This window comes from Narcine bancroftii, chromosome 1 (genome assembly GCF_036971445.1).
Source record: "Narcine bancroftii isolate sNarBan1 chromosome 1, sNarBan1.hap1, whole genome shotgun sequence".
Lineage (NCBI taxonomy): Eukaryota > Metazoa > Chordata > Chondrichthyes > Torpediniformes > Narcinidae > Narcine > Narcine bancroftii.
In genome coordinates, this window is record NC_091469.1 from 449,695,144 (window position 1) to 449,719,787 (window position 24,644).

At 40.0% G+C, this 24,644-nt stretch overlaps 1 protein-coding gene across 1 annotated transcript in view; it reads right to left on the bottom strand.

Annotated features, from left to right (window-relative positions):
* Window positions 1-3,798: 3,798 nt before the first annotated feature.
* The window catches only part of LOC138751775 (ATP-dependent zinc metalloprotease YME1L1-like), a 41,832-nt gene continuing 20,986 nt past the window's right edge, over window positions 3,799-24,644 (bottom strand). Inside the window, exons 10-19 of the mRNA XM_069914550.1 lie at window positions 24,096-24,248; window positions 23,861-23,993; window positions 20,421-20,483; window positions 19,237-19,349; window positions 18,996-19,151; window positions 18,523-18,674; window positions 16,536-16,662; window positions 13,704-13,777; window positions 12,548-12,634; window positions 3,799-4,680 (exon numbers count right to left, since the gene is read on the bottom strand). Of these exons, the coding sequence (XP_069770651.1) occupies window positions 4,537-4,680; window positions 12,548-12,634; window positions 13,704-13,777; window positions 16,536-16,662; window positions 18,523-18,674; window positions 18,996-19,151; window positions 19,237-19,349; window positions 20,421-20,483; window positions 23,861-23,993; window positions 24,096-24,248 (1,202 nt within the window). The 3' untranslated portion in view covers window positions 3,799-4,536. The remainder of the gene's footprint in view (window positions 4,681-12,547; window positions 12,635-13,703; window positions 13,778-16,535; window positions 16,663-18,522; window positions 18,675-18,995; window positions 19,152-19,236; window positions 19,350-20,420; window positions 20,484-23,860; window positions 23,994-24,095; window positions 24,249-24,644) is intronic.

A 24,644-nucleotide genomic window follows, 5' to 3' on the forward strand; every position in this document is an offset into this window, starting at 1 on the left:
ACATTGGAAAGAATTGGCACTAACATTGATAGGGAGGGTAAATTGCATTAAAATGAATGTCTTCCCAAGGATACAATACCTATTTCAATCATTACCAATTCCCGTAACAGAGAAATTCTTCAATGAACTAAAGAGAATAATATGGAAATTTTTATGGAAAGGGGGAAACCGAGGATAGCCTTAGATAAATTAACAGTGGTACAAACAAGTTGGTTTGCAGTTACCAAACTTTAAAAATGATTATAGAGCAGCACAATTAATGAATTTATCAGATTTTTATCAGACAAGGGAAAAACCAGATTGGACTAAGATAGAGCGAGATAAAATAGGGAAGACGGTACCAGAACATATACTTTATAAGTGGGATGAAAAGCTGGTGCAATATACAAGTTCATCAGTACTGCATCATTTACTCAATAATATGGAAAAAGATTCACTTAGAAAGGAAAAAAAACAATTTACCAACAACCAAAATTATTGACGCAAAATTAACTAATCTCTTTCACAATAGATAACCTTTCCTTTAGAGAATGGGAGAGAAAAGGGATTAAAAGAATAGAAAATTGTTTTTTGGGAAATAATTTATTAACATTTGAACAAATGAAGTACAAATATGGAATAACTCGTGGTACAATGTTTACATACCATCAACTGAAATCTTATTTAAAGGACAAATTGGGAAGCAGACAGATTACCAGAAGTAGCTTTGAATGATTACAGAAAAAACGATAATAAAAAGATTTATAACAAACATGTACATCAAGCTGCAAGAGAAGGAAAATGATGAAATAAGCTATAAACCCAAACAAAAGTGGGAAAAAGATTTAAACAAAGATAACAAATGAAACATGGGAAAAGTTATGCTCTGGAACTATGAAGAATATAATAAACACAAGGTTACGTATTATACAATATAATTGGTTACACAGGTTATAGATTACGCCCCAAAAGTTAAAAAAATGGAATCCAACATTATCAGATAGATGTTTTTGCTGTAAGAAGGAAATGGGAACAACAGTACATGCAATTTGGGCATGTGAGAAAGTGAAAAAGTTTTGGGAAGATCTAAATCAGGTATTAAATAAAATCACAAAAAGCAACATACCAAAAACTCCAGAGATCTTTCTTCTAAGTAGTATAAGTAAAGAGGCCTCAAACTGGATGAAGCGCAAAAAAAGATTCATTATGATAGCCTTAGCTGTAGCAAAAAAGATGTATAATGTCAACTTGGAAATCAAAAGAGAGCCTGAGAGTACAGCAATGGTACATGGAAATGAATAAATTATTCCATTGGAAACAAATAACAATTTAAAAAATAAAGTCACATTATTTGAACAAATTTGGGAACCGTACATGGAACATAACAGAGTGGGCTTGCCTCAATCCTCCACCCCCTAAAATGTTAAAATGATAAGACAAAATGACTTGATCCAGTGTCCAAAAGTAGATGACACAATTTTCTTGTTTATTTTCATTATGTGATGACATTGTTTAATGGTTTTATTGTATTGTATATGTTGAACATTAAATGGGTTTGGAGTGGGGTGAGAAGGGGGGAGGGAAGGTAGGGGGGAAAGGGAGAAAATGCCACTGTGTATATATTTAAGAGGGAAATGTTTGTATGCATTTTGATTGATATGGTTCGTAGTGTGAAAAATAAAAAATAAAAATTTTTTAAAAGCAGGAAGAAACCTTAAAGGGGTATGACAACAGTGTGACATTGTACCTGATCTCACAGCAGCACATCAGCATGTTTCACAGGGTGTTACACGAGGCACAAGTTACATTATACCAGGTGTAGGAATCTGAAGTTTTTTGCCAGAGTGACCAAGAACAGCTATTCTCAACTTTTTTTCAGCTATGGGCCCCTAGGAAAATTGATGGGCTGCCTTCACTGTGAAGCAGTCATCTGTACTCCTCTCCTACTGACTACATAAAAACAAAAAATATTTATGAAGTGAAACTCAAAAGTTTGCAGACACTGCAATTGTAATAAAAACAATGCTGGAAAAACTCAGCAGGTCATAGCATACTTTATATAGTAAAGATACATAAGCAATGTTTCAGGCCTCAGGCCTCCATCAAGGTATGATCAATATTTAGGCAGACACCTGAATAAAATGACAGAGGAGCACAGGTCCACAGGTATGAGGCCATTCAGTGGGTGGCTATGGGATGGAAGGCACAAAAGGGAGATGTGGTACTATCCCTGATTAGTAGTTCTAGTCCATGTTCCCCCCACCTTTTTACCTCCCTTCCTTTCTTTTTAAAATATTTTTATTGAGTTTAATGAAAAAAAAACACGTCCAATGCATTGGCTGGAATACAAGACATGTAATTAGTACTTCTCAAATAAAATCTTGATCGTACAAGGTTCCCTTCCCAATCAAGCCAGTCATATCAAAATATCTAAAAAAAAGACCACCTCCACCAATTAATCAAACCCCTCCCTCCATGTATAAGAAATGAAAGATGACATTCGGAAACCAACGCTATTCAGGGGCATCCAAACACCATAATTCTTTAAATTATGGTAATACTCCATGAATGGGCCCTACATCTTACCAAAATTCATTTTTACATCTTTAACATTATATCTGATTTTTTTATAAACATAGGAAGGACACGACTTCCTGTAACCATTGAATGAGTAGGTGGAGTGTTGTCTTTCCATTTAATCAAGATTACCCATCTATGAATGTGGGAAAAGCTAAAATTTGCTTCCGAGTTGGTCAATAGTATTTCCTCTTGCAGGTAAAAGAGGAAATACCTCTTTTCCTATCCCTTTTAAAACATTCAAATTCCAGAACCTGCATCAGCCAAGTCTCTGCAACGGCCACAACATGTAATCTGCCTCTGTTAGTTTCACCATTCTAGCAAAAACTATTTGGTATCTACCTCAGGATAACAGATAATTGATTCAAAAGAAATTGCAATATTGTAGTGCAAGTAGGTTAACATAGTCACTAAACAAATAGTTATCAGTTAGCTGCTCTGTACAGAATAGTGTACGTGAATAAATTGCTCCATTATGTAAACAAAGTTTGCCAGCGAGAACTTATTTTGGGTGGGAAATTTACATTTGATATTTCATTGGAAACACATTAATCTTTTGAAAAGTGGAAGAGATCACATTTTTTACTTGGATGTCAAGATGCTCATAAGAAAAAAGACACAAGGTAGGTGGTTTCCAGGGGATCTGAAAGGGAATTAACCACCCAATCCCTGTGTCCAGAATCTGAAATGTGTTACCTGAGGTGGCAGTGGAAGCAAGCATCTAACATTTAAGCATCCAGACAAGCCTAAGCAATTGAATTGCTAAGGCACAGAGTGCTGTACATCAATTACAAGTAGATGAGTACATTGGTTGACATGGACATGGGGGACCAAAGGATTGGTTTCTGCACTGTTTAATTCTATAAATCTTACTAACAGGAAACCAACCGATGTAACTTGCTCTTTAAAAAAAATAAAATAATGCTTAAAGAATTTCCATAAAAGATTGAAAAAAAGCTTTCAGACATGTCCCAATGTCCCATTGTCAAATGCTGAAGATGACAGATCCTCTGGGATACCTTTTTTCAAATGATATAAATGGCTAATAGAGGAAACAAATGAAAATATAAAATTAACCACTATTTGCAGCGAGGTATTGGCAAAAACCTATGACACTCCTTGCAAAGAAACCACATACTGTATAGCATTAGCAAATTGCCTTTTATCCCCATTCCAATTTAAAGTATAGCACTGTTTAAACACACACACACATTAAATAAAACAAGTATTTTGTAGCAGAAATTTGCACAAGATATCTTTATTTCGCCATCAAAAGAAAACTCAGACTTAAACAGTAAGAATTTACTGTTAATCTTAAGTTCAAAGTAAGGATAACCAATAAACTTTCTATACATCTGGTTTACAACTCCTACAGTACACTTTAACCTGCACCACAGCAGGGAATGGGTAACTATTCTTCAGTCTGTGTGCATCCATGACCCTTTTGCTACTCAAGACATGCTGGTGGTGATTCAGTTATTAATTTTTTTTTATATAACTATGCACTTCTGGCTTGAGGATTATTCCTTTATTACCAAACCCCCAAATTTTGAGAACACATGAAAAAGATTACCCAGCAACAAAGTGGACAAATGCCTGAATGATTCAATGATGAAAGCAAAACTGCATTTAATTTTTTTGGGGGGGGGGGGGTAAGCACTTCACTGTGTTATATAAATACTTAAAATACAAAATAAGCAGAAAAATAGTTAAAGGGAATAATGTTTGTTGCTTGTACATTTTTTTTTACACTAGGCAGCATATTATGTAGAATCACTTAAAAATGTAATGGATATAGTTTAACTGCAATTTAAAGTAACTCTGAATGCACATTATATAATTCCATTGTTTAAATTATCACCTTATAAGAATGAAATTACCAATAATATCCTCAAAATTAAAACAGTTTGATTTAGTGGGCTACTGCTCTTCCACATATGTACACATCTTGGTTAATACAAGTCTGTTCCAATGAAGAGATTATTTTAGTTCTAGCCTCTTTCCCTCAAGAACTATCTGTATCTCTTTGGCATCCAGTGTCTCATACTTCAATAAAGCCTCTGCAAGATTTTTGTGTTCCTTAGCATGAGTCTTCAAGATGAGCTTTGCCCGTTCATAAGATTCCTGTATTTTTTTCAAAACAGAAAATATATTTAGCATTGTGTTACAAAGTTTACTTGTACTTTGCTGTTCAATAATAAAACTTGCAGCCTCTTTTTGCAGTTTCCCTCCTACTTCAGAATGTTTTTCACTGAAACCACAGGTAAGTAACTGATAGAAATACTTTCTTTCTTATTCCAGGGGTTCAACATAAATATTTGGAGGCAAATTTTGAAACTCAAGTGGTTAAGGGTGGCGTTGTTAATGTAAAGCTATTGCAGATCCAGCGACCCAGGTTCAAATCTGGCACTTTCTGAAAGTGATTTGCACATCCTCCCACAATTCAAAATGTACGGTGGTTGTAGGTTAATTGGTGTATTTGGGGGGGCACGGGCTCATTTAAATACACAGCAAGGGCCAAAAGGGCCTGCTACTGTGCTATACATTTAAATTTAATACACCAGTACATGAGCTAATAAAGAATATGTTGCCAGGAAAATTCCACATTCAATTCTTGACTTTTGCCAAATTCAGTAATCCCAAAATGGTATGACAGATTATAGATATGTTTTTGGGAGATAAATTGGGGCAAGTTTTGTATGTCACATACAAACACTTTAAAACAGATCTTATTTAAAATACTGGAGCTCTGCTCATGCTAGACATGCTGGTGCCAAAAGCCTTTGCAAAAACTTTGGAGTGTGCCCAAGAGACTTCACTAATAGATTGTTGTTTACAAATAGGCAATAGAACTCTTCGGAGCTGCAGGCTGTCTGAATGGAACTTACTGTTCTAAGAGGGTCATGTGGATTTGCAGGGACTGGAACAGGCCAAGCTGGCAAGCTTATGCAAAAACCCCATTCGGAAGACGGGTTGTGAGTGCTTAGTTCAGCCTGGTCAAAGCTATTGTGGTTCATGCAAGAGAAGAGGAATGGCTGTCACATGTTTCACTTAGAATAAGAGAAACAAAAAGGAACTATGTTGTGACCTGAAAGAAAAAGGTCATCATCTAGAGAACCCTGATGGGGCAAGTTTCTTCGGCAAGACTCTGAAGTGGCTGGTTACAAGGAATCAGTTGTAGGTGTCGGCAAGCAACAAATCTCTCTCTTGCTGGGCAGTAAACATTTACCTTTCAAGCACCAAAGCCTGGTGAATTTTATAAATTCTGTGCACAGTATAAAAATTGCCTATAACCAGTAAACTTGGAGGAATGAGAAGTGAGATTGGACTGTGAACCAAATAACTTTTCTAAACTTACATACACATTACATACACGTGCGCTTAGAATTTAAAGAGGGTTAAGTTAGATTAGTTAATAGTGATAAGTGAAAGCGTGATCCTGTTTTCATGTTTAAAGATAATTAAAAGCAACTTTTGTTTAAGTAACCATTTGTCTTGGTGAATATCTATTGCTGCTTGGTTTTGAGGTCCTCTGGGCTTGTAACAATGGCAATAGGATGTCAACTGAAACTAAAGAGATAATAAAAGAGCTGGATTTCCACTCATTTTATTTTAAAATTCAGCCCTGTTACTTGCCAAAGGCTAACTCTTTTCTTGAAGAGAGAGGCACTAGTCAAGCTCGACCATTCATGAACACAGAGATCACTATGTAAAATTCGGGTATTGAAAGAATACTAGCCTTTGGAGACAAACCAAATGAAACTCAAGTCATACAAGAGACCATTGTAGTCACTTTACAGGCACAACAGGTTGCTAGAATAGCTATTTCTTTGGGTATGTTATTGATGGCAATTACTGAGGCACTGACACAAAAAGAAAATGCCAGCCTTAGTAATTTATCATGATTTGGCAGAAATTAGAGTTTTCATTGAAAAGTCAATGTGAAAGTTCATATTTTCATTCAAGAAAAGAAAGTATTTACAAGTATTTTCCCTGTTCTCTTATCTAAGACAACCTGATGTTCATGAATGGAGTTTTGACAGCAGAGAAAAATAGAAATACATCCTGAAGAAAGTTTCTGGCTCAAAATATGCATGAATGATGATCAAATCTTGATAAGCAGGTGGTGCTTTAGCAAATGTTAAAACTTCTTTGGATACCAAAGGCGGCTACTATGCCTCTCAAGTCTGCCCTGCCTTTTAAGATCATCATGACTGATTATCCTGACCTCAACTCCTCATTGCCCATAAACCTCAACTCCTTGATTGCCACCTTAAATATTCAAGGATGCACCCTCTACCACCTTGGGAGGTAGAAAATTCCAGAGTTACCCTACCCAGATAGAAATGTATTGCTGGTTTTAAACGACTAGCCCTTTATTTGGTATTTGTAGAGGAGTTGCAAAAAAGGGAACACGACTCAGTATTTACTGTCAAACTCCCATTGAATCTTGAATGTTTGAACAGAATCAACCCTCATTCTTCCAAACTCTGCATTAATTTTCTAGCCTCACTTGATAGAAGATAAAAACCAAAAAAGATGGAATTACTAAGCTTGGATATGATCTTTGCTCAGTGTTTCAGTTTGATGATGTGCATTAACCTGAAAATCAAACTTAATTTAAGTTGCAGAGAAAGATCTAGATTGCAGAGAATAATAAGAATATCTGTGATCAGGTAGAGACCAGATGAGGCTGAATGACAAGGGGTGATGGCACCTGTTGAGAAAAACTGAAAAAGGCTTCATTCTAAATGCCATGACTGGAGGAAATACAAATAGGAGCAAGAAAATTAAGAGTGTAGCAGGCCGAGTGACCGCACAGTTAGACAGGCCAAATCACTGCCCTAGTCATCTGACACAAGATGGTGCAGGCCCCCCTCCGTTCCCTTCCAAGAAGCCCACAGATGGCAACTTGTTGCCCGGGGACAGCGCCGCTTCCTGGTTGTGTGCTGCTGGACAGCTAGTGACGCTGTGACATGTTGATGTCACTCCCCAAGGCCAGCGTGCTCCTCACAGAAAGTGGGTGGCCCCTCGAGCAGTGCAAGGAATTCAAAATAAATTTCAGTTACGAGTTCACGCTTGTGCTATGTGGACATCTCTCATTTTGGTAGTGCTGCCGTTAGCAGATACTACAAGAGCAAGAGTGAAGGAAAAATAAAAAAATACTGGAGCACAACATTTAAAGCAGTGGTAAGCCAAAATAAAAGCAGATTGCTGTAAATACTCAGCATCTTTGGAATGTTAATACTTTTGGCAACACAGTTAGCGAAGTGGTTAGTGCAACACCTTTATGGCGCCAGTGATCAGGGCCAGTGTTTGAATCTCATGCTGTCTGCAAGGAGTTTGTACATTTTCCCCATGTCTACGTGGGTGTTCCCCAGCATTTCCTCCCACTGTTGAAGGCTAATTGGGTGATAATTCACAGACTCATGGGCTGAAATGGCCTGTACCGTGATGCATGTCTAAATTTTTTTTTTAATTAAATTTAAAATTTACTATTTCCTCTTGATGATTCTTTAGTGGACTTGGTCTGTCTGATATTACAGGAAAAGATTGAGAAGGCCTTGACAAGCAGGATTAAGGAAAATCCCAAGACATGCTATACATACATGATAAATAGAAGGATGACTAGAGAAAGGGTAGGACTGATTGGGGGGGGTAAAAGTGAGAACCTGTGCCTGGAGGTAGTAGAATGAATAACAGTGTTCACTGGGAAGGGACCTGGGTGAACCTGAGGTCAATGTAGAACAGGCTTGAATGCGTTAATTTTAAGAAATGCTAGATCTTCTCAAAAATATTTGAATAGTAAATGCTGGTCCAGATGCAATATATTTACAATAAGTGAGGGAAGAGATTGCTGGAGAGTTGGCACTGAGCTTTGCAGAGGATTGGAAAATGGTAAATGCAAACCCCCTTTTTTAAGAAAGGCAAGAGGAAGAATCCTGGAAATTTTAGGCCAGCGAGTCTTACGTCACCAATAGGTAAGTTATTGGGAGATAATTTACGTGCATTTAGAGAAGCACAATCTTCTCAAGGAGAATTAGCATGGCTTTGAGAGGCAGGTCACATACACCTTGCATGTGCTCTTCAAGGAGGTAACAAAACAAAATAAAGGCAAGGTAGTGGATGTGGTGCATATAAATTTTAGTAAGGCATTTGACAAGGTTTCCATGGTAGGCTCATTCATATCAAGAGGCATGGGATCCATGTAAACTTGACTGTGATCAGTTCTGGTCACCTCATTAAAGCAAAGATGTGGAAACTTTGGTGACGGTGCAGAGGATATTTACCAGGATGCAGCCTGGATTTAGAACATGTGACAAAAGGTTGAACAACCTAGGTTTTTTTCTTTGGACCACCAGAGGATGAGAGATGATTTTTTTACCACATTTTCAGTGTTGTGATCAGTTCTGGTCACTTCATTATTGAAAAAACATGGAGGCTTTAGAGAGGGTGCAGAGAACACATCTTATGAGGAAGGGTAGAACAAGCTTGGGCTTTTTTCTTTGGACCAAGACAATTAGAGGTGTCTTAAGCCTTTGGATTCCAGCCACTTTTAACCTTTCATAATATATACTCCGGACTAGCTCCATGGGTATACTAGAGTATGAACAAGCTTGTGGTTGGGTATAAAACCAGTCCTGGAAAACAGGGACATTGAATATTTGGGCCTGTTGGTACCTGAAAAAAAGGACCGAGTCCAAAAGGTTAATAGAGGTGTAGAAGATTGAAAGGCACAGGTAGAATGGACAGCCAGCAACTTTTCCCTGAGATGCCAATATCAAAGGTCATCTGTTTAAGTGACCGAAGGATTTAGGAGAGACATTTTTTCTACCGCGGGGGCAAAGGTGGCTGCCTGGAGGGCACGGCGGGGGCAAAGGTGGCTGCCTGGAGGGCACGGCGGGGGCAAAGGTGGCTGCCTGGAGGGCACGGCGGGGGCAAAGGTGGCTGCCTGGAGGGCACGGCGGGGGCAAAGGTGGCTGCCTGGAGGGCACGGCGGGGGCAAAGGTGGCTGCCTGGAGGGCACGGCGGGGGCAAAGGTGGCTGCCTGGAGGGCACGGCGGGGGCAAAGGTGGCTGCCTGGAGGGCACGGCGGGGGCAAAGGTGGCTGCCTGGAGGGCACGGCGGGGGCAAAGGTGGCTACCTGGAGGGCACGGCGGGGGCAAAGGTGGCTGCCTGGAGGGCACGGCGGGGGCAAAGGTGGCTGCCTGGAGGGCACGGCGGGGGCAAAGGTGGCTGCCTGGAGGGCACGGCGGGGGCAAAGGTGGCTGCCTGGAGGGCACGGCGGGGGCAAAGGTGGCTGCCTGGAGGGCACGGCGGGGGCAAAGGTGGCTGCCTGGAGGGCACGGCGGGGGCAAAGGTGGCTGCCTGGAGGGCACGGCGGGGGCAAAGGTGGCTGCCTGGAGGGCACGGCGGGGGCAAAGGTGGCTGCCTGGAGGGCACGGCGGGGGCAAAGGTGGCTGCCTGGAGGGCACGGCGGGGGCAAAGGTGGCTGCCTGGAGGGCACGGCGGGGGCAAAGGTGGCTGCCTGGAGGGCACGGCGGGGGCAAAGGTGGCTGCCTGGAGGGCACGGCGGGGGCAAAGGTGGCTGCCTGGAGGGCACGGCGGGGGCAAAGGTGGCTGCCTGGAGGGCACGGCGGGGGCAAAGGTGGCTGCCTGGAGGGCACGGCGGGGGCAAAGGTGGCTGCCTGGAGGGCACGGCGGGGGCAAAGGTGGCTGCCTGGAGGGCACGGCGGGGGCAAAGGTGGCTGCCTGGAGGGCACGGCGGGGGCAAAGGTGGCTGCCTGGAGGGCACGGCGGGGGCAAAGGTGGCTGCCTGGAGGGCACGGCGGGGGCAAAGGTGGCTGCCTGGAGGGCACGGCGGGGGCAAAGGTGGCTGCCTGGAGGGCACGGCGGGGGCAAAGGTGGCTGCCTGGAGGGCACGGCGGGGGCAAAGGTGGCTGCCTGGAGGGCACGGCGGGGGCAAAGGTGGCTGCCTGGAGGGCACGGCGGGGGCAAAGGTGGCTGCCTGGAGGGCACGGCGGGGGCAAAGGTGGCTGCCTGGAGGGCACGGCGGGGGCAAAGGTGGCTGCCTGGAGGGCACGGCGGGGGCAAAGGTGGCTGCCTGGAGGGCACGGCGGGGGCAAAGGTGGTGGCTAAGACAACAAGAATATTCAAAAGACACTTAAGTGGGCACCTAGGTGCAAGAAAATGAAGGGATTATGAGTTGAGGGAGTGAAGATTCAGATTAACGTGGAGTTGGTTGGCACAGTATCATTTGCCAAAGGGCCCACACTCTTCTACATTGCAGGTTCTTAAAATTCCCGTTCAGCAGAACAAAACAAGGTTCCTCGAGTTTAGGTTTGACTTCATTTGAACAGCATATGGTGCCAAAGAGAGTTCAGTGTGGGAGTTAAATGGACAATTACCTATACTACTCAATCACAGACATTACCATTGTGCTCTGCATCCCCTCACCTTCTCTGAAACTTGAAATATCTGTTTCACTAAGTTCTGATAAGACCTCACTTGGAAATATCTTTTTTTTTGCTCTTTCCACAAATGCCCCTGGCCTGCATTTCCATGTATATATTTATTGTCTCAATAGTATAAACAACTTCTTTGTTATTTTATTACTTTCTATAATCATAATTGACCCATTGAGCCAATGCTGACCATCATATCTATTCCCGCATGTTCTAAGTTACCCTCTCATATACCCATCAATCTTCTGTCACACTTACACAAGTGGCAATTTAGTTACCAATTAATCTGCAGGTTACTTTTTTTTAAAAAAAAGAGAAAAAACCACTCAGGGAAATCCACACATCAGAGGCAATGTGCAAACTCCAGACAGCACCAGTAATAATTGCTGCAATACCATGTTGTTACTTGCTACATGGCAATAACATGAGCATAGAACACAAGCACAGAATCTGGCCATTTAGCCCATGTACTTGGATAGATTGGGAGAACTACCAGAAAGGCAGCAGATGGAATACAGCACTGGGAAGTGTATGGTCATGTGCTTTTTTTTTTAAAATACAAAGTACAAACTATTTTCTAAATTGGAGAAGATTTAGAAAGTGTAGGGCCACAGGGTCTTGTGAGTCTTCGTCCAGGATTAGCTCAAGGTTAACTTGCAGGTTGAGATGGTAATAAAGAAGGAAAGTGCAATGTTAGCACCCATTTCAAGAGGACCAGAATACAAACGCAAAGATGAAATGCTGAAGATTTTCAAGGAGCTGATCAGATCTCATTTGGAATACCTTGAACAGTTTTGGGCCCCGTAATCAAAGGAATGATGTCCTTACATTGTCAAACATCCAGAGGTTTGAGAATGATCCCAACCAAGGATGAGAGGATTAACAGATGAGAAAATTAGATGGCTCTGGGCCGGTGCCTGCTACCATTTAGAACAACAAAGAAGGATCTCATTAAACCCATCCAAATACTGAAAGGGGTGGATAGAATGGATGTGGAGAAGAGGTTTCCAGTGGTAGAGTCTAGGTCCAGAATGCACAGACTCAGAAAAAAATGCCCCTTTAGAATAGGGATGAGAGGAAATTTCTTCAGTGGTGAATCTGTGGAATTTATTGACACAGTCAGCTGAGGAGACCAGGTCATTGGGTATATTTAAACCAGAGGTTAATGGTTCTTGATTAGTAAGGGTACCAAAGGTTATGGAAGGAAGGCAGGTCAAAAGTACATCATCCATGATCCAGATGGCACAGCAGACTCAATGGATCAAATAACACAGAAGACTTGATAGACCTAATGGTCTAATTCTGCTCCTATTTCTTTATAGTCTTAGTTCAAAACTAAAAACAACTGGAAGGATTTAGCAAGTTTTCTTCAATCTCCACAAATATGCTCAGACTTAATGTTACACAGATCTTTAATCACAATTATATATATATTGTTACTATGGACAAATCACACCAGAAACCCCCCTCCCTTAATGTATACTTTGGCTCAATGTGCTGCTTTAGGTAGGTGTTGAAAAACTTACTCGCAATAATATTCTGATTTCTTGTTCGATTGCTGATTGGGTGTCTGGGCTTATTTTCTCTGGATCCGAGTAAGTCATTACTCCAAGCTAAAAACATAATCAAAAGATCATGACATTTAAGAACCAAAATTAGAAAAATAATTCATTATTCAAGGTGATGAATTACTGGAATTTCTTACCTTGGGGATGAAGAAAGCTCACTTAAGGTTGGAATTGATATTTTTGGGATTGAGGGAATGATAAAGGAATTCAGCAGGGTGGGGAAGAGTTAAAATGGAACTGTAGGCCTCAACAAACCAGTTGCAGTTCAAACAGTCTTCCCACAACATTGGTTTCTGTCCCACTCTCTCACTACACTAGCTACTCTAGCAACTTCCCCCAAATGAACAGCCTGTAAAATATAGCAGAAACATGATAACCAGAGAGCAGACCAATTACCTACTACTGCTGGAGACTAATAATTACGTCGGGGAAAAGACTGGACCTTGGACCAGATTAAGAATCAGGATAAACTGACGGTGGGAACAGATTAAGTTTCTTGCCCACAGTCAAGATCATGAATATTTAATTGGATTAATTAAGAACTTTAAAATAGGACCATATAACACTCTAGAACAGAAACAGGTTCATCTAATCTATACCAAATTATTATTATGCTTAGTCCCATTGATTTGCACCCAGACCGTAGACCTCCCATCCAAAATTTTCTTAAATGTCCAAATGAAACCCACATTCACCACTTCAACAGACATTTCATTCCATACTCTCACTATTTTTTGCATGGTTCTCCCCATAATTTCACCCATAACCCATGTTTGATTTAGGCAAATTATTAACTGGCTAAAAAATATCATATAGTGGACATCCTTTATACATTGGAACAAACTGAGGAAAGTGCAAAGTGGAGAAAAAAGATGGAGGAAATAAATTAAAACTGACATTTGTGAAATGAAAATTAAAGTGAAGAGAGATTGCAGATAAGTCAAGGTCGTTCAGCTCAATTGATGATGTGCATTAGCTGCACACAAGTCTACAGTGTCTCAGATATGCAAAACAGACCACTGGCCACATGGAGATCAATATAATGATTTTATTGTTATTTAAAATACTGATACTATACAGTAATATTTTGTGAACAAATTAAAATGCAAGTTACCTTATCACTCATGCCAAATTTTGTGACCATCAACTTTGCTATTTTGGTGGCAGTGTCAAAATCACTTGAAGCACCTGAATTAAAAAAATACATTTTAGTTGCAGAATATTAAAACTGGGGGACTCTTTTTAAATCATGGTATTGGTCAAGCAAGCTTCTTAAATAAATATAAAAGACAAACATGATCAGCTGTCTGTAAAGTTTATGACAAACTTGAAGAAACAAGCAGTGTATGATTTTTTGAGGAGCATTAAAGTGGACAAGTTCCTGGGCCCTAATGGGATATATTCCAGGTTATTGAAGGAAGAAGTGATTGCTGAAACATTGACAAAAAGATCTTTTGCATCCTCACTAAAGACAGAAGAGGTCCAAGGGGACTGGAGAATAGTTAACGTAAGTTTTCTCAAAGAGGATCATCTAGGCCAGAAAACCTCAGATCAGTGGCAGGGAAACTTTTGGATAGGATATATGCATATTTGGAAAGTCACGGTCAAATCAGGGACATGCAACATGACTTTTGAGGTCAGGTCATGTTTTGCCAGCTCAAGTGAGCATTTTGAAGTGACAAAGATGGCTGAGGGTAAAGCAATGAGTGTTGTACACTGATTTTAGAAGGGTGTTTGACAAGGCACCTCATGATTGGCAGATACACAAGGTGCAGATATGTGGGATTCAGTGAATTGATACAAAATTGGCAGAGAACTGTGTTGCAAGGATGTGATCAAGCTGGACACCTGTGATTAGTAGTGTTCTACAGTAATCAGTGTTGGGGTCATTTGTTTGGTGATGTATATGCATGACTTGGATGAAAAAGTAACAAGGTGGGGTGGTAATGGGATACCACGGTATCTACAGATTTTTGTGATTTACTTCCTTAAGATGGGTTGGTAGACGATTCAAAGATTGGTGGAGCTGCGGACAGTGTACAGGGCTTTCAAAGAATACATCAGAATATAGATCAATTACAGATATTGGCAAGAAACAGCAGATAGTTTAATCCAGACAAGTGCAAGATGTTACACTTTGGAAGGTCAATTGTAAGGGGAATGTATATAGTTAATGGCAGGGCTCTTAAAGTATCAATGTGCAGAGGTATCTGGGGGTCGACGTCCATAGTTCTGTAGGAATGTATTGCCTTTTACCTTGTGCATTGTGGAATACTTTTAAGTTTTGCTGCAGTGAAATATTTTGCTGACATGGGAAGTGAGACCTGATGAATTTAGCCTTGGGGTTATCTGGAATGTGAACAATAACTGTCTTGATTAATTCAGCCTTGGGATTACCTGGAATGTGAACAATAATTGTTTTGAATGCCTTATTTGGGATAACAAACTTTGCAGGCTACTGATCTTGTCTAATCTGGGGGTAACTGAAACTGGGTGAAGCAATCTCTTACAAAATGATGTTTCAGTCAAATTTGTTAACTGCTTTCCTATTGTATCTGAACTTCATATAAAGCCTATTGAATCCTGTATCGAGAGAGAGAAAGAGAACAGCTCCCAGAATGATAGCAGTCCCTGCTGCCCTACTAGCAGTCTGTGTTCTCTCCCACATAAGTGTGAGCAATAATTGACTGTTAACTTTAACCTAGGTCCAGCCTAGTTTTCAGTTTTATCAGTTTTAACAGTTTTCCTTAAACATGTCCATGCAAATGGGATGGTAGAGGTACATAATATGCTTGACTTCATTCAGTGGGATTTATTTATGCAAGTAAGGAAGTTGAAGGTTTATAAAAATTTGATTAGGCTGTATTTGGAGTACAATGTGCCATTTTGGTTGCCCAATGACAGGAAGGATGTGAAGAGGAGAATTACCAGGATGCTGTCTGGTTTAGAGATTATGAGTTATGGAGGAGAGTGGACAAACTTGGTTTTCTCTGGAATGTAGGAGGCTGAGAGGAGAACTGATAGAAGTTTGTAATAATCATGAGAGGTATTGGTGGGGTGGATGGTCCGAATCTTTTCCCAGTTAAAGTATCACACACTGAAAGTGCTGAGGGTGAGAGGGAGGAAATTGAAAGGAGATGTGTGGGGCAAATATTTTTACAGAGTGGTGGATTCCTGAAATGGCCTACCAAGGACAGTGGTGGAAGCAGATACTATTTAATAGGTTTCTAGACAGATGCATGACTATGAAGGGAATGGAGAGATTGTTCTCAATCGCAAGCAGCAGAGTTTTAGTTTGATTTGGACATCATGTTCAGCACAGACACAAACACCAAAGGGAGTGTTCCTGTTCTGTATTGTTCTAAACAAAATAAAAATCATTAAATAGCTAGAAATAAAACAGCAGGGTTTACTCAGACTTGCATTCACAATCTCAAGCACATAGCACGAGACAATTTTTGCATGAGTTTGAGGATACTACACCTGGAATAACTGTACTGGTTTCATTCATTAAGGCAGTGTTCAGAAAAGATTGACTAAATTCCTTGAATGCATGTTGCAGAAAAGATTAATCTCATTGATTCAAAGCAACATGGAAATTTAAAAGATTGCAAGAACTCCTTATTGAAACAAAGCCTCAGGAGCCTTTAAAGGATAGATGTTGAGAGGTTGTGATTTCTGGTGGGAGTTTCAACTAAAGGGCACAGTCACATTTCTCCATTTAAGATCAAGGAAGAGGAAGAATTTCTCAGGACTGGGCACCTCAACATCAAGATGAACAGAATTTTGAACTGGAAACCAATCAATGGTTATGGCACCAAGGAATAAAATAAATGGAAGCCAAGATCAGAGAAGCTGTGATATTACAGAATAGCAGAGCAGAACAAAGGAACAATTTGGCCTGTTTTCTGCTTCTATGCTATCATGCAACTAAATAAATTCAAACCTGTGGTAATTTGCTCCATTCCAAAGATGAGTTCTTCTGCAACTCTACCACCCATGCTAACGTCCATTTGAGCAAGCAATTGAGCCCGAGTTTCACTCCACATATCATTTTCCGGTAATAATGAAACCTACGAAGAATCAGATGGTACAGGAAACTTAATACAGGCCTCTTAGCAAAACTTTTCATCTATGCATACATTAAAAGCAAACATTCTAAATGTAGCTTGAAATCTTAAACTCTAATCTTAATTTCCAGCCCAACAGAATACAAATCCAGAAATAATGCTGACAAACTTATTTAAGTTAAAGTTCCAGGTACGAGAATCATTCCATACACTAGAGCATTAGAGTAGGCAGGCATTGAAAATTAATCTGACTTAGTGATATTAAGTGATAAACTTTGGTGCTCCAATAGACAGAGAAATTGCCCTAATTTGAAAGTGCTCATCTTATGGACCAGTGGTTTTCAAACTTTTTCTTACCACTCACATACCACCTTAAACAATTCCAATGCCATAAGTGCTCTGTGATTAATTAGTAAGGGATTACTTTAAGTGGCATGTGAGTGGAAATAGTTTGAATACAAGTCAATTATGGACAATTAAAACAGTGGTTAGGTGAATGGTTTCGTAACTCCAAAGGAAATGAACCAATGACCTTTTTCTCCATCAAAAGATTTCACAAACAATTGGGTCTAGAGCAATGGTTCTCCACCTTTCTCCCCACCCCAACCCTCCACTCACATACTACTAAGTAATCTATCACCAATCACAGAGTACCTAGAGCATAGTGATTACTTAAAGTGAAATGTGAGTGGAAAGAAAAAGTTTGAAAACTACTTAGACAAAACATTGAGATTCTACCTAATGGAATTAAAAGATTCCCTGTCATAATTTTGAAGAGCATTTGGATTATCCTTGGTGAAAACGACCAACATTTATGGCTTAACATCACTAAATAGGGTTGAGAAATTTGCTGAGAAATTAAGACATGGATATTTTTAGGAGCTCCTTGTCCACAAATTGTCTATCCAGTTTCTATAATGACAACAGTAACACAAGGAATCAGTGGATTGAAGGACCTGTATTTGTTCTGTACGACTGACTGCACTGACCATCAAGCATCCTTTCCCCCCACCCCCCCCCCAAGTATCTTTAATCTTACACTTCCAATTTTTACCTATTTACTGTATCCTTCCTCACAATCTCACTACACAGTGCATCATCTGCCCCAAGGTAGAAAAGTTGTCTGGTCCTAATGAAATGCATCACATTGTAGTGAATTAAATGATGCAACATTTAGAAGCTGCATTTCTGGTCATTTATCAAAATTCTCTGGACAGTTCCCATCAGATTGAAAGACAGCAAATGCCATGCCACTATTTAAGAAAAGGATGCAGGTAAATAGGAGGTCATGGTAGTCAAGTTAGCTTAACGTCTGTAGTCAGGAAAATGCTTGAAGCCATCATTAAAGAAAAAATGGCAAAAGAAATTCGAATCAGACAGACAGCATGGATTCAGGAAGGATAGATCATATTTGACAAAGTTTTACTAGATTTCTTTCAGAATACACCAAGTGCAGTGGATAGAAGGAACACGTGGATGTTGTACACTTGGATTTCCGGAAGGCACTCAATAAGATGCTGCATAAAAGACATCCGTGAGACAAGGATGTATTGAGTTGGAAGCACTACGTTTGCATGAAAAGACAATTGGTTAATTAGTAGAAGGCAAAGAATTGGGATAAATGGAGGTTTGTCAGTGGTGAGCAGAGTATTGCAGAGGTCAGTGCTAGACCTGCAGTTCTCCATAATGTTAATTAATGATTTAGATAAGGGAACAGAGTATCTAAGGTTTTTGACAATAAATTGAGTGAAAAAGCAAATTACTCAGAGGATACACAATTCTATAAGAACTTCCTTTTGACATATGCGATGTATAGCAGCATTTTAATTTCCAAAGCATGAAAAAAACATCATAAATGCTTACATGTCCTAGGGTTGGTCCCCTTGGCATGATTGTTGCTTTGTTAATGGGCATGGCATTCTTTGTAAAATGTGCTACTAAAGCATGTCCCGATTCATGGTATGCTGTAATAGTTTTGTTTCTTGTATCAATCTCAATACTTCTGCGCTCTGGACCTGTTAGCAGTCAATAATAGTCATCAGCGCAGAGAAGCTTTAAGATATAATTTCACCAAAACACATCATTTTGTACCATACATAGAACAGAATTTTCCCAGCAACGAGACAAATGCAGTTCCAAAAACAATTTTATCCATTCAGTGGCTTCTTCCCCCATCTCCACAAAATGGACTACCGTCATTAATCATTTTTATATCAGGTAAATGAACACAAATACAACCAATCTACTTAATAAATTAATATTTTCCGAGCCTCTGATTATTTTCTTTCTGCAAAGAATTTCAAAACAATGTTAAAAAATAAGCATCGAGAACATACCCATTAGGATTTTGTCCTTGGCAAATTCCAAATCTTTCATTGTAACTTGATCTTTTTCATCCACGGCTGCTTTCAGAGCAGCTTGATTAACCAAATTCTCCAGTTCTGCTCCCGAGAAACCCACTGTGCCTCTAGCTATAATTTCTGGATCAATTGCTATGACAAAAGTAAAGTTCATGTCATATCAGACAGAAAATATCATTGCAATATTTGTCCTTATTATGAAAAATCTGTAGCTTACCTGGATCAACTTTAACTTTGCCAAGATACCACTTAAGAATCTCTATTCGACCTCGAATATCTGGTCTAGGAACTGTAACTTGCATGTCAAATCTGCCCGGACGGACAAGAGCACTATTGAGGAACACAAAAAAAAACTGGGTGTCAATTAGGGTTTGACACAATTTGGAAGAATACTTTAAGTTTTAAAATTTAGACATCCAGCATGGTAACAGGCAATTTCCACCCACAAGCCTTGTGCTGCCTAACTTACACCAATTAACCCACCCCCTTGAACGGTGGGAGGAAACTGGAGGCCTGGGGAAACTCACGCAGACATGGGAAGAACATACAACTCCCTACAGAGAGACCCTTGACATAATAAATGATGAAAAATACGCAGGACAACTTTATCAAGGCTGTTCATTTAATAGGATAGGGCAGCATGGCTGGCACAATGCTGTTACAGCACCAGAGATCAGGACTGGGGTTCAAATTGTGCTGTCTTGAAGGAGTTTGCACATTCTCCACATGTCTGTGGGTTTCCTTCAAAAATGTATTGAGGATATTGGGAATATAAGGGGGTGGGGGAGAGAGGGGAGCACGGGATCATGGGTCGAAAGGGCCTGTTACTGATCTGTACGTTGAAATTCAAATTTATTTTTGAAGCAGGTTTTGTGTCAATTATCCAACTGTTCAAATATCAATTAAATAAAATGAAAACTAGAATATTAGAAACCATTCATATCATAATTATGCAAGTTTCTCCTAACATATTTGAATATATTAGTATGTGAATAATTAAGGCCAAAAATAATTATTCCTGTTTCACATGTGTTTAGTAAAATGGTGGGGGGGGGGGGGAAAGAGAAAAAAAAAATCACTTACCATGGAGGACCACATTTTAAGATATAATTTTAAGGTTCAACATGAAGCAGCAACTCACTGACAAATAGTAATGGATTTCGTCATTGGTTTAAAAAATAAAAGTTCTGACTTCATGTGCTGTCAAATATGGAAATCATACATACCAAAGGTCAAATCTCACCTGCTGGGCTCCATGATCTAATGGCAGAATCCAGCTGCTGAGATTCATCAGAATACCATGTGGTGGTGGTATAGTTACCAGCAGAACCCCAGCAACAATTCTGGATCAATAAGGTCTGGCCAAATGTTTAGAAAACCAAAACTATTATCTGAACTTACTTGTCCAAAGCTTCAGGGAAGTTTGTGGCTCCTATAATGATGACACCTTCATTGGGCTTGAAACTGACAGGGAAAGAAACTTCACTGCATTAACAATAAAACAGTATAGAATGCACAGAAACAAAGCATGAGAGAATGCTCAAAGCCCAAGCAGCTTCACGCAATAAGCTTGTCCAACTCAACAGGTGATCTCACAGAAAATCGATATCAATCTGTCAAATTTGCTAATTATAAAAAAAACTCAATGGCAACATAGGTTCTGAGGAAGAATCCAAGTTAGAGTGTATAGTAGGGAAAGTGTTGTGAGTGGGGGAAACGTAGTTTCTCTGCCTTCCTCGAATGTGTGTATTGCGGGTGATCATGGGTCCTCCCTGTCTGAAACATTTGGCTAATTTAAATCACCTAAAGTCATTATTGGCTAAAAGCATGGATTAGCACTGTATAGAACACCAATGAACAGCACATCCTCTCTGCCTCGTGGTCGAAGCCATTGCTCCACATTGGGTTGCTAGAAGCGTTGCTGAACCATAGTACTGCGAAAGATCAATACTTGCAGGAAGCTGCATCCCCATCGGTCAAGGAATCGAGTATGTGTAAGAGTCTGTTTGTAGTGTGAGAGTGGGTGGAGTACAGGTTTAGCATTATCAGAGTCCAACCGAAGTCTGAGGTGAATGTCCACATTGTCGCTTAAGTGAAAAATAGTAATCGAGTACAGTGCAACACGTGTCCAGACTAGTCTCTCTGTGAACCCACTGAATCTGATACTCTTCCCAACTGGGCAAGGGCACGGTAAAGGAAGAATTGCAAGATCATTATGGCACAGAAAGAAGGGGTTTAAAAAAAGAATCAGCCGAACATTTAACCCCACACTTTAGAACAAGGTCATTTCAGTCCACCATGTCCATGCTGGTTTGGAAAGCTATCCCATCCTTCATTAATTTTCTCTTAAACTAATCCCATTTACTCACACTCACCCACACACACAAGCATTTGATTACATATTTTTGAGATTAGGGAGAAAAACAGAGAGATAGTTTTTATGTTTTTCCTGTTACTAACATTCAAAACCAGACACTGTGATCAAACCCAGGTCACTGGAGCTGGGAGGCAGCAGCACTACTAGCTACGCTATCATGCTAAAAGTGATGAGAGATTTAACTGCTGACATTCACAAGGACCTGGGTACGTACATTTGTACACAAATTACTGATAATCTTTACGTTTTGCAAAAAAAAGGACAAATGGTACAGTGACTTTTGTTCCAAGAGGAATCAAGTACAATAGACATCTTGCTTCAAATGTCACAGTGAGAGAAATCTAGTATTGTGTACTTGTCTTCTCATCCAAGGAAGGATATGCACATTAAAGCAAAAGGTTCAACAAGGTGATTCCTGCGATGTGGGCACTTAGGACACAATGAAATGAGGCCCATTCACACTTGCATCCCAGTGGGAACATAGGAAGTAGGAACAGGAGTAGGCCAAAAATGGCACATAAAGCCTGCTCCGCCATTCAATACGATCATGGCTGATCTAATTTATGACCTAACTCCACCTACCTGCCTTCTCCCCATATCCCCTAATTCTTCTATCATGTAAAAATTTATCTAACCAAATTTTAAATATGTTTAATGAGGCAGCCTCAACCACTTCCCTGGTTAGAGAATTCCAAACATTCACTACTCTCTGGGAAAAACTATTTTTCCTCATCTCTGTCCTAAATCTACTCCCCCGAATCTTGAGACTGTGTCCTCTCGTTTTAGTTTCCCCGGCCAGCTCAAAAAACCTTCCTACATCTATCCTATCCATACCCTTCATAATCCTATATGTTTGTATAAGATCTCCTCTCATTCTTCTGAACTCGAGCGAATACAATCCTATTGTATCCTATTAATCTTTCATCATAAGTCAACCCCTTCATCCCAGGGATCAACCTAGTAAACCTCCTCTGGACCGTCTCCAAAGCCAGTATATCCTTCCTCGAATATGGAGACCAGAACTGGACACAGTACTCCAGGTGTGGTCTCACCAGTACCTTATACAGTTGCAACATTACCTCCCTACTCCTGAATTCAATTCCTCTAGCGGTGAAGGCCAACATTCCATTTGCCTTCTTAATAACCTGCTGCACCTGCAACCTAACTTTTTGCGATTCATGCACAAGCACTCCCAAGACCCTCTGCACAACAGCATGCAGTAGTTTTTCACCCTTTAAATAATATTCAGCTCTTTTATTTTTCTTGCCAAAGAAAATCAGTTATTTAATGTCCCGGGATAGGAATGGGGGTTTGGCCTTTCATACTAGACCATTCCTAACCACGGCACTGAATGCTTTCATACTTAAGGGTTTATCCCCAGTGTTTGTCTGTTCTACCTTTAATAGAAAGTGTCTGTAATGCAATTGCCCGTTTCACACTTGCCTGATCTCAAAGTTGGCGTCTGCAGATGCCGGGGTTTGTACTAGGGGTCGAGGCCAGCAATCCCCGGCGTGAGATAACATCATCTGACACCGGGATTGAGCAGATTTTGCTTTCACCCATGCCACTTTAAAGGCCGATTGGTATTTGATTCCTGGGATCACTGGCAAGTGTGAAAGGGGCTTCAGTGTCTACTCTCAAGTTAGGTAATTGTGGTGCAAAGTACAAAATTCTTAAGGAACTTGAGAGGATAGATGTAGGGTTGATCTCAACTCTAACATCTTCAGGTTCTCCAATCTATCCATGTAACTGAAATCATTTATCCCTGGAATCTTTCTAGTAAATCTATTACATCCTCCCAAGTCCTTTTTGTTTAAAGTATGCCACCCAGGACTAGATGTAATTTTCCATTTGAAACCCAGAGTGCTCTTGTACAAAATCTCCATTTACAATGCCCTAAATCTAATTCTCTTTACATGCTTTCAACGTTTATTTTCAAATGCCTTTTACGTTTTGTCCTAAATTGCTGCATTTGCACACCTTTTAGAATCATAATCTTGCAATTAAAATGCTGATTTTTTTTTAAAAGCATTGAATTTCATCTACGCTAATTCATGATCATATTCCTTACAGTTCCCTAGAGTTTCAAATTGGAAGTATAAAATGGCAGTGGATTCCCAGAAACCACCACAGATGGAAAAGTAGTCTTTCACTTTATTTTAAAAAATTCCTGGCTAGTATTTATTACCCATTTCTTATTGTCCTTGAAAAGGTGTGCCACCTTCCTGAACTGCCATGACTTTTTCCAGTGAACTCCTACTGTGTTGTTGGAAAGAGAACTCCATGATTTACACCCAATGGAGGTGGACAGCCAGGAGGGGAATATGCAGCTGATGACATTGTCCAAGGGCTAGCTACTTTTCTCTTTCCTGGTGATAAAGGTTCATTTGAGAGATGACTTTGATGAACCCAAACAAAAGTCCATTACCCATATTAAACCCAAAAAATTTAATGTTGGGCTTACCCATCCATTTCTGCAAGTAGTTGATTTATGGTTTGTCTGGAATAGGGATGCATGGGGGATTCAATTCTCTTTCCACCTACAGAATCCAGTTCATCAATAAAAATGACGCAAGGCGCATTTGCTTTTGCCTCTCCTAAAGGAGACACAGGCAAAAGAACCAGTAAATGAAAAGGGAAATCCAGGTCAAATGACATTACCACAAAAATCAATTTTCAATTTGAAAATCATGACATACTAAACAAGTTCCTTATCCTACTAGCACCAACACCAACAAACATTTCATCAAATTCGGATCCAGATGCATAGTAGAATGGTACATCAGCTTCACCAGCGACTGCTCTTGCAAGAAGAGTTTTCCCATTTCCAGGAGGTCCAACTAAAAGAATCCCTGAAATTAAATAGAAATAGCTATTTCAAGTAGCAATTTCTATTATCAATACAAATTCACATAAATAGTATTTTAGATGCTGATACTGAAGATCTGAGGAAGGCTACTCCGCACAATCAGAAGCATGCACAAACCAAGTCTAAATTTTTGATGACAGTACAACTATCAAGTTGCATTCAATGATTTGTAAAGCCACCATACAGCATTTTTAAAAATAATCTCATTTGTGGTCAGTTCTAGGTTATTTTGCTGCAAATAACTTGTAATCAAAAAACACTAGCCAGGATCGTTACCAAAAAATTCTTTCCATTGGAAATTTGATTTGGTAATATTACCAACATCGTCTTGGGTCAGCTATTAAAAGATATATAGAAAGCTCATGGCAAACATTTAGAA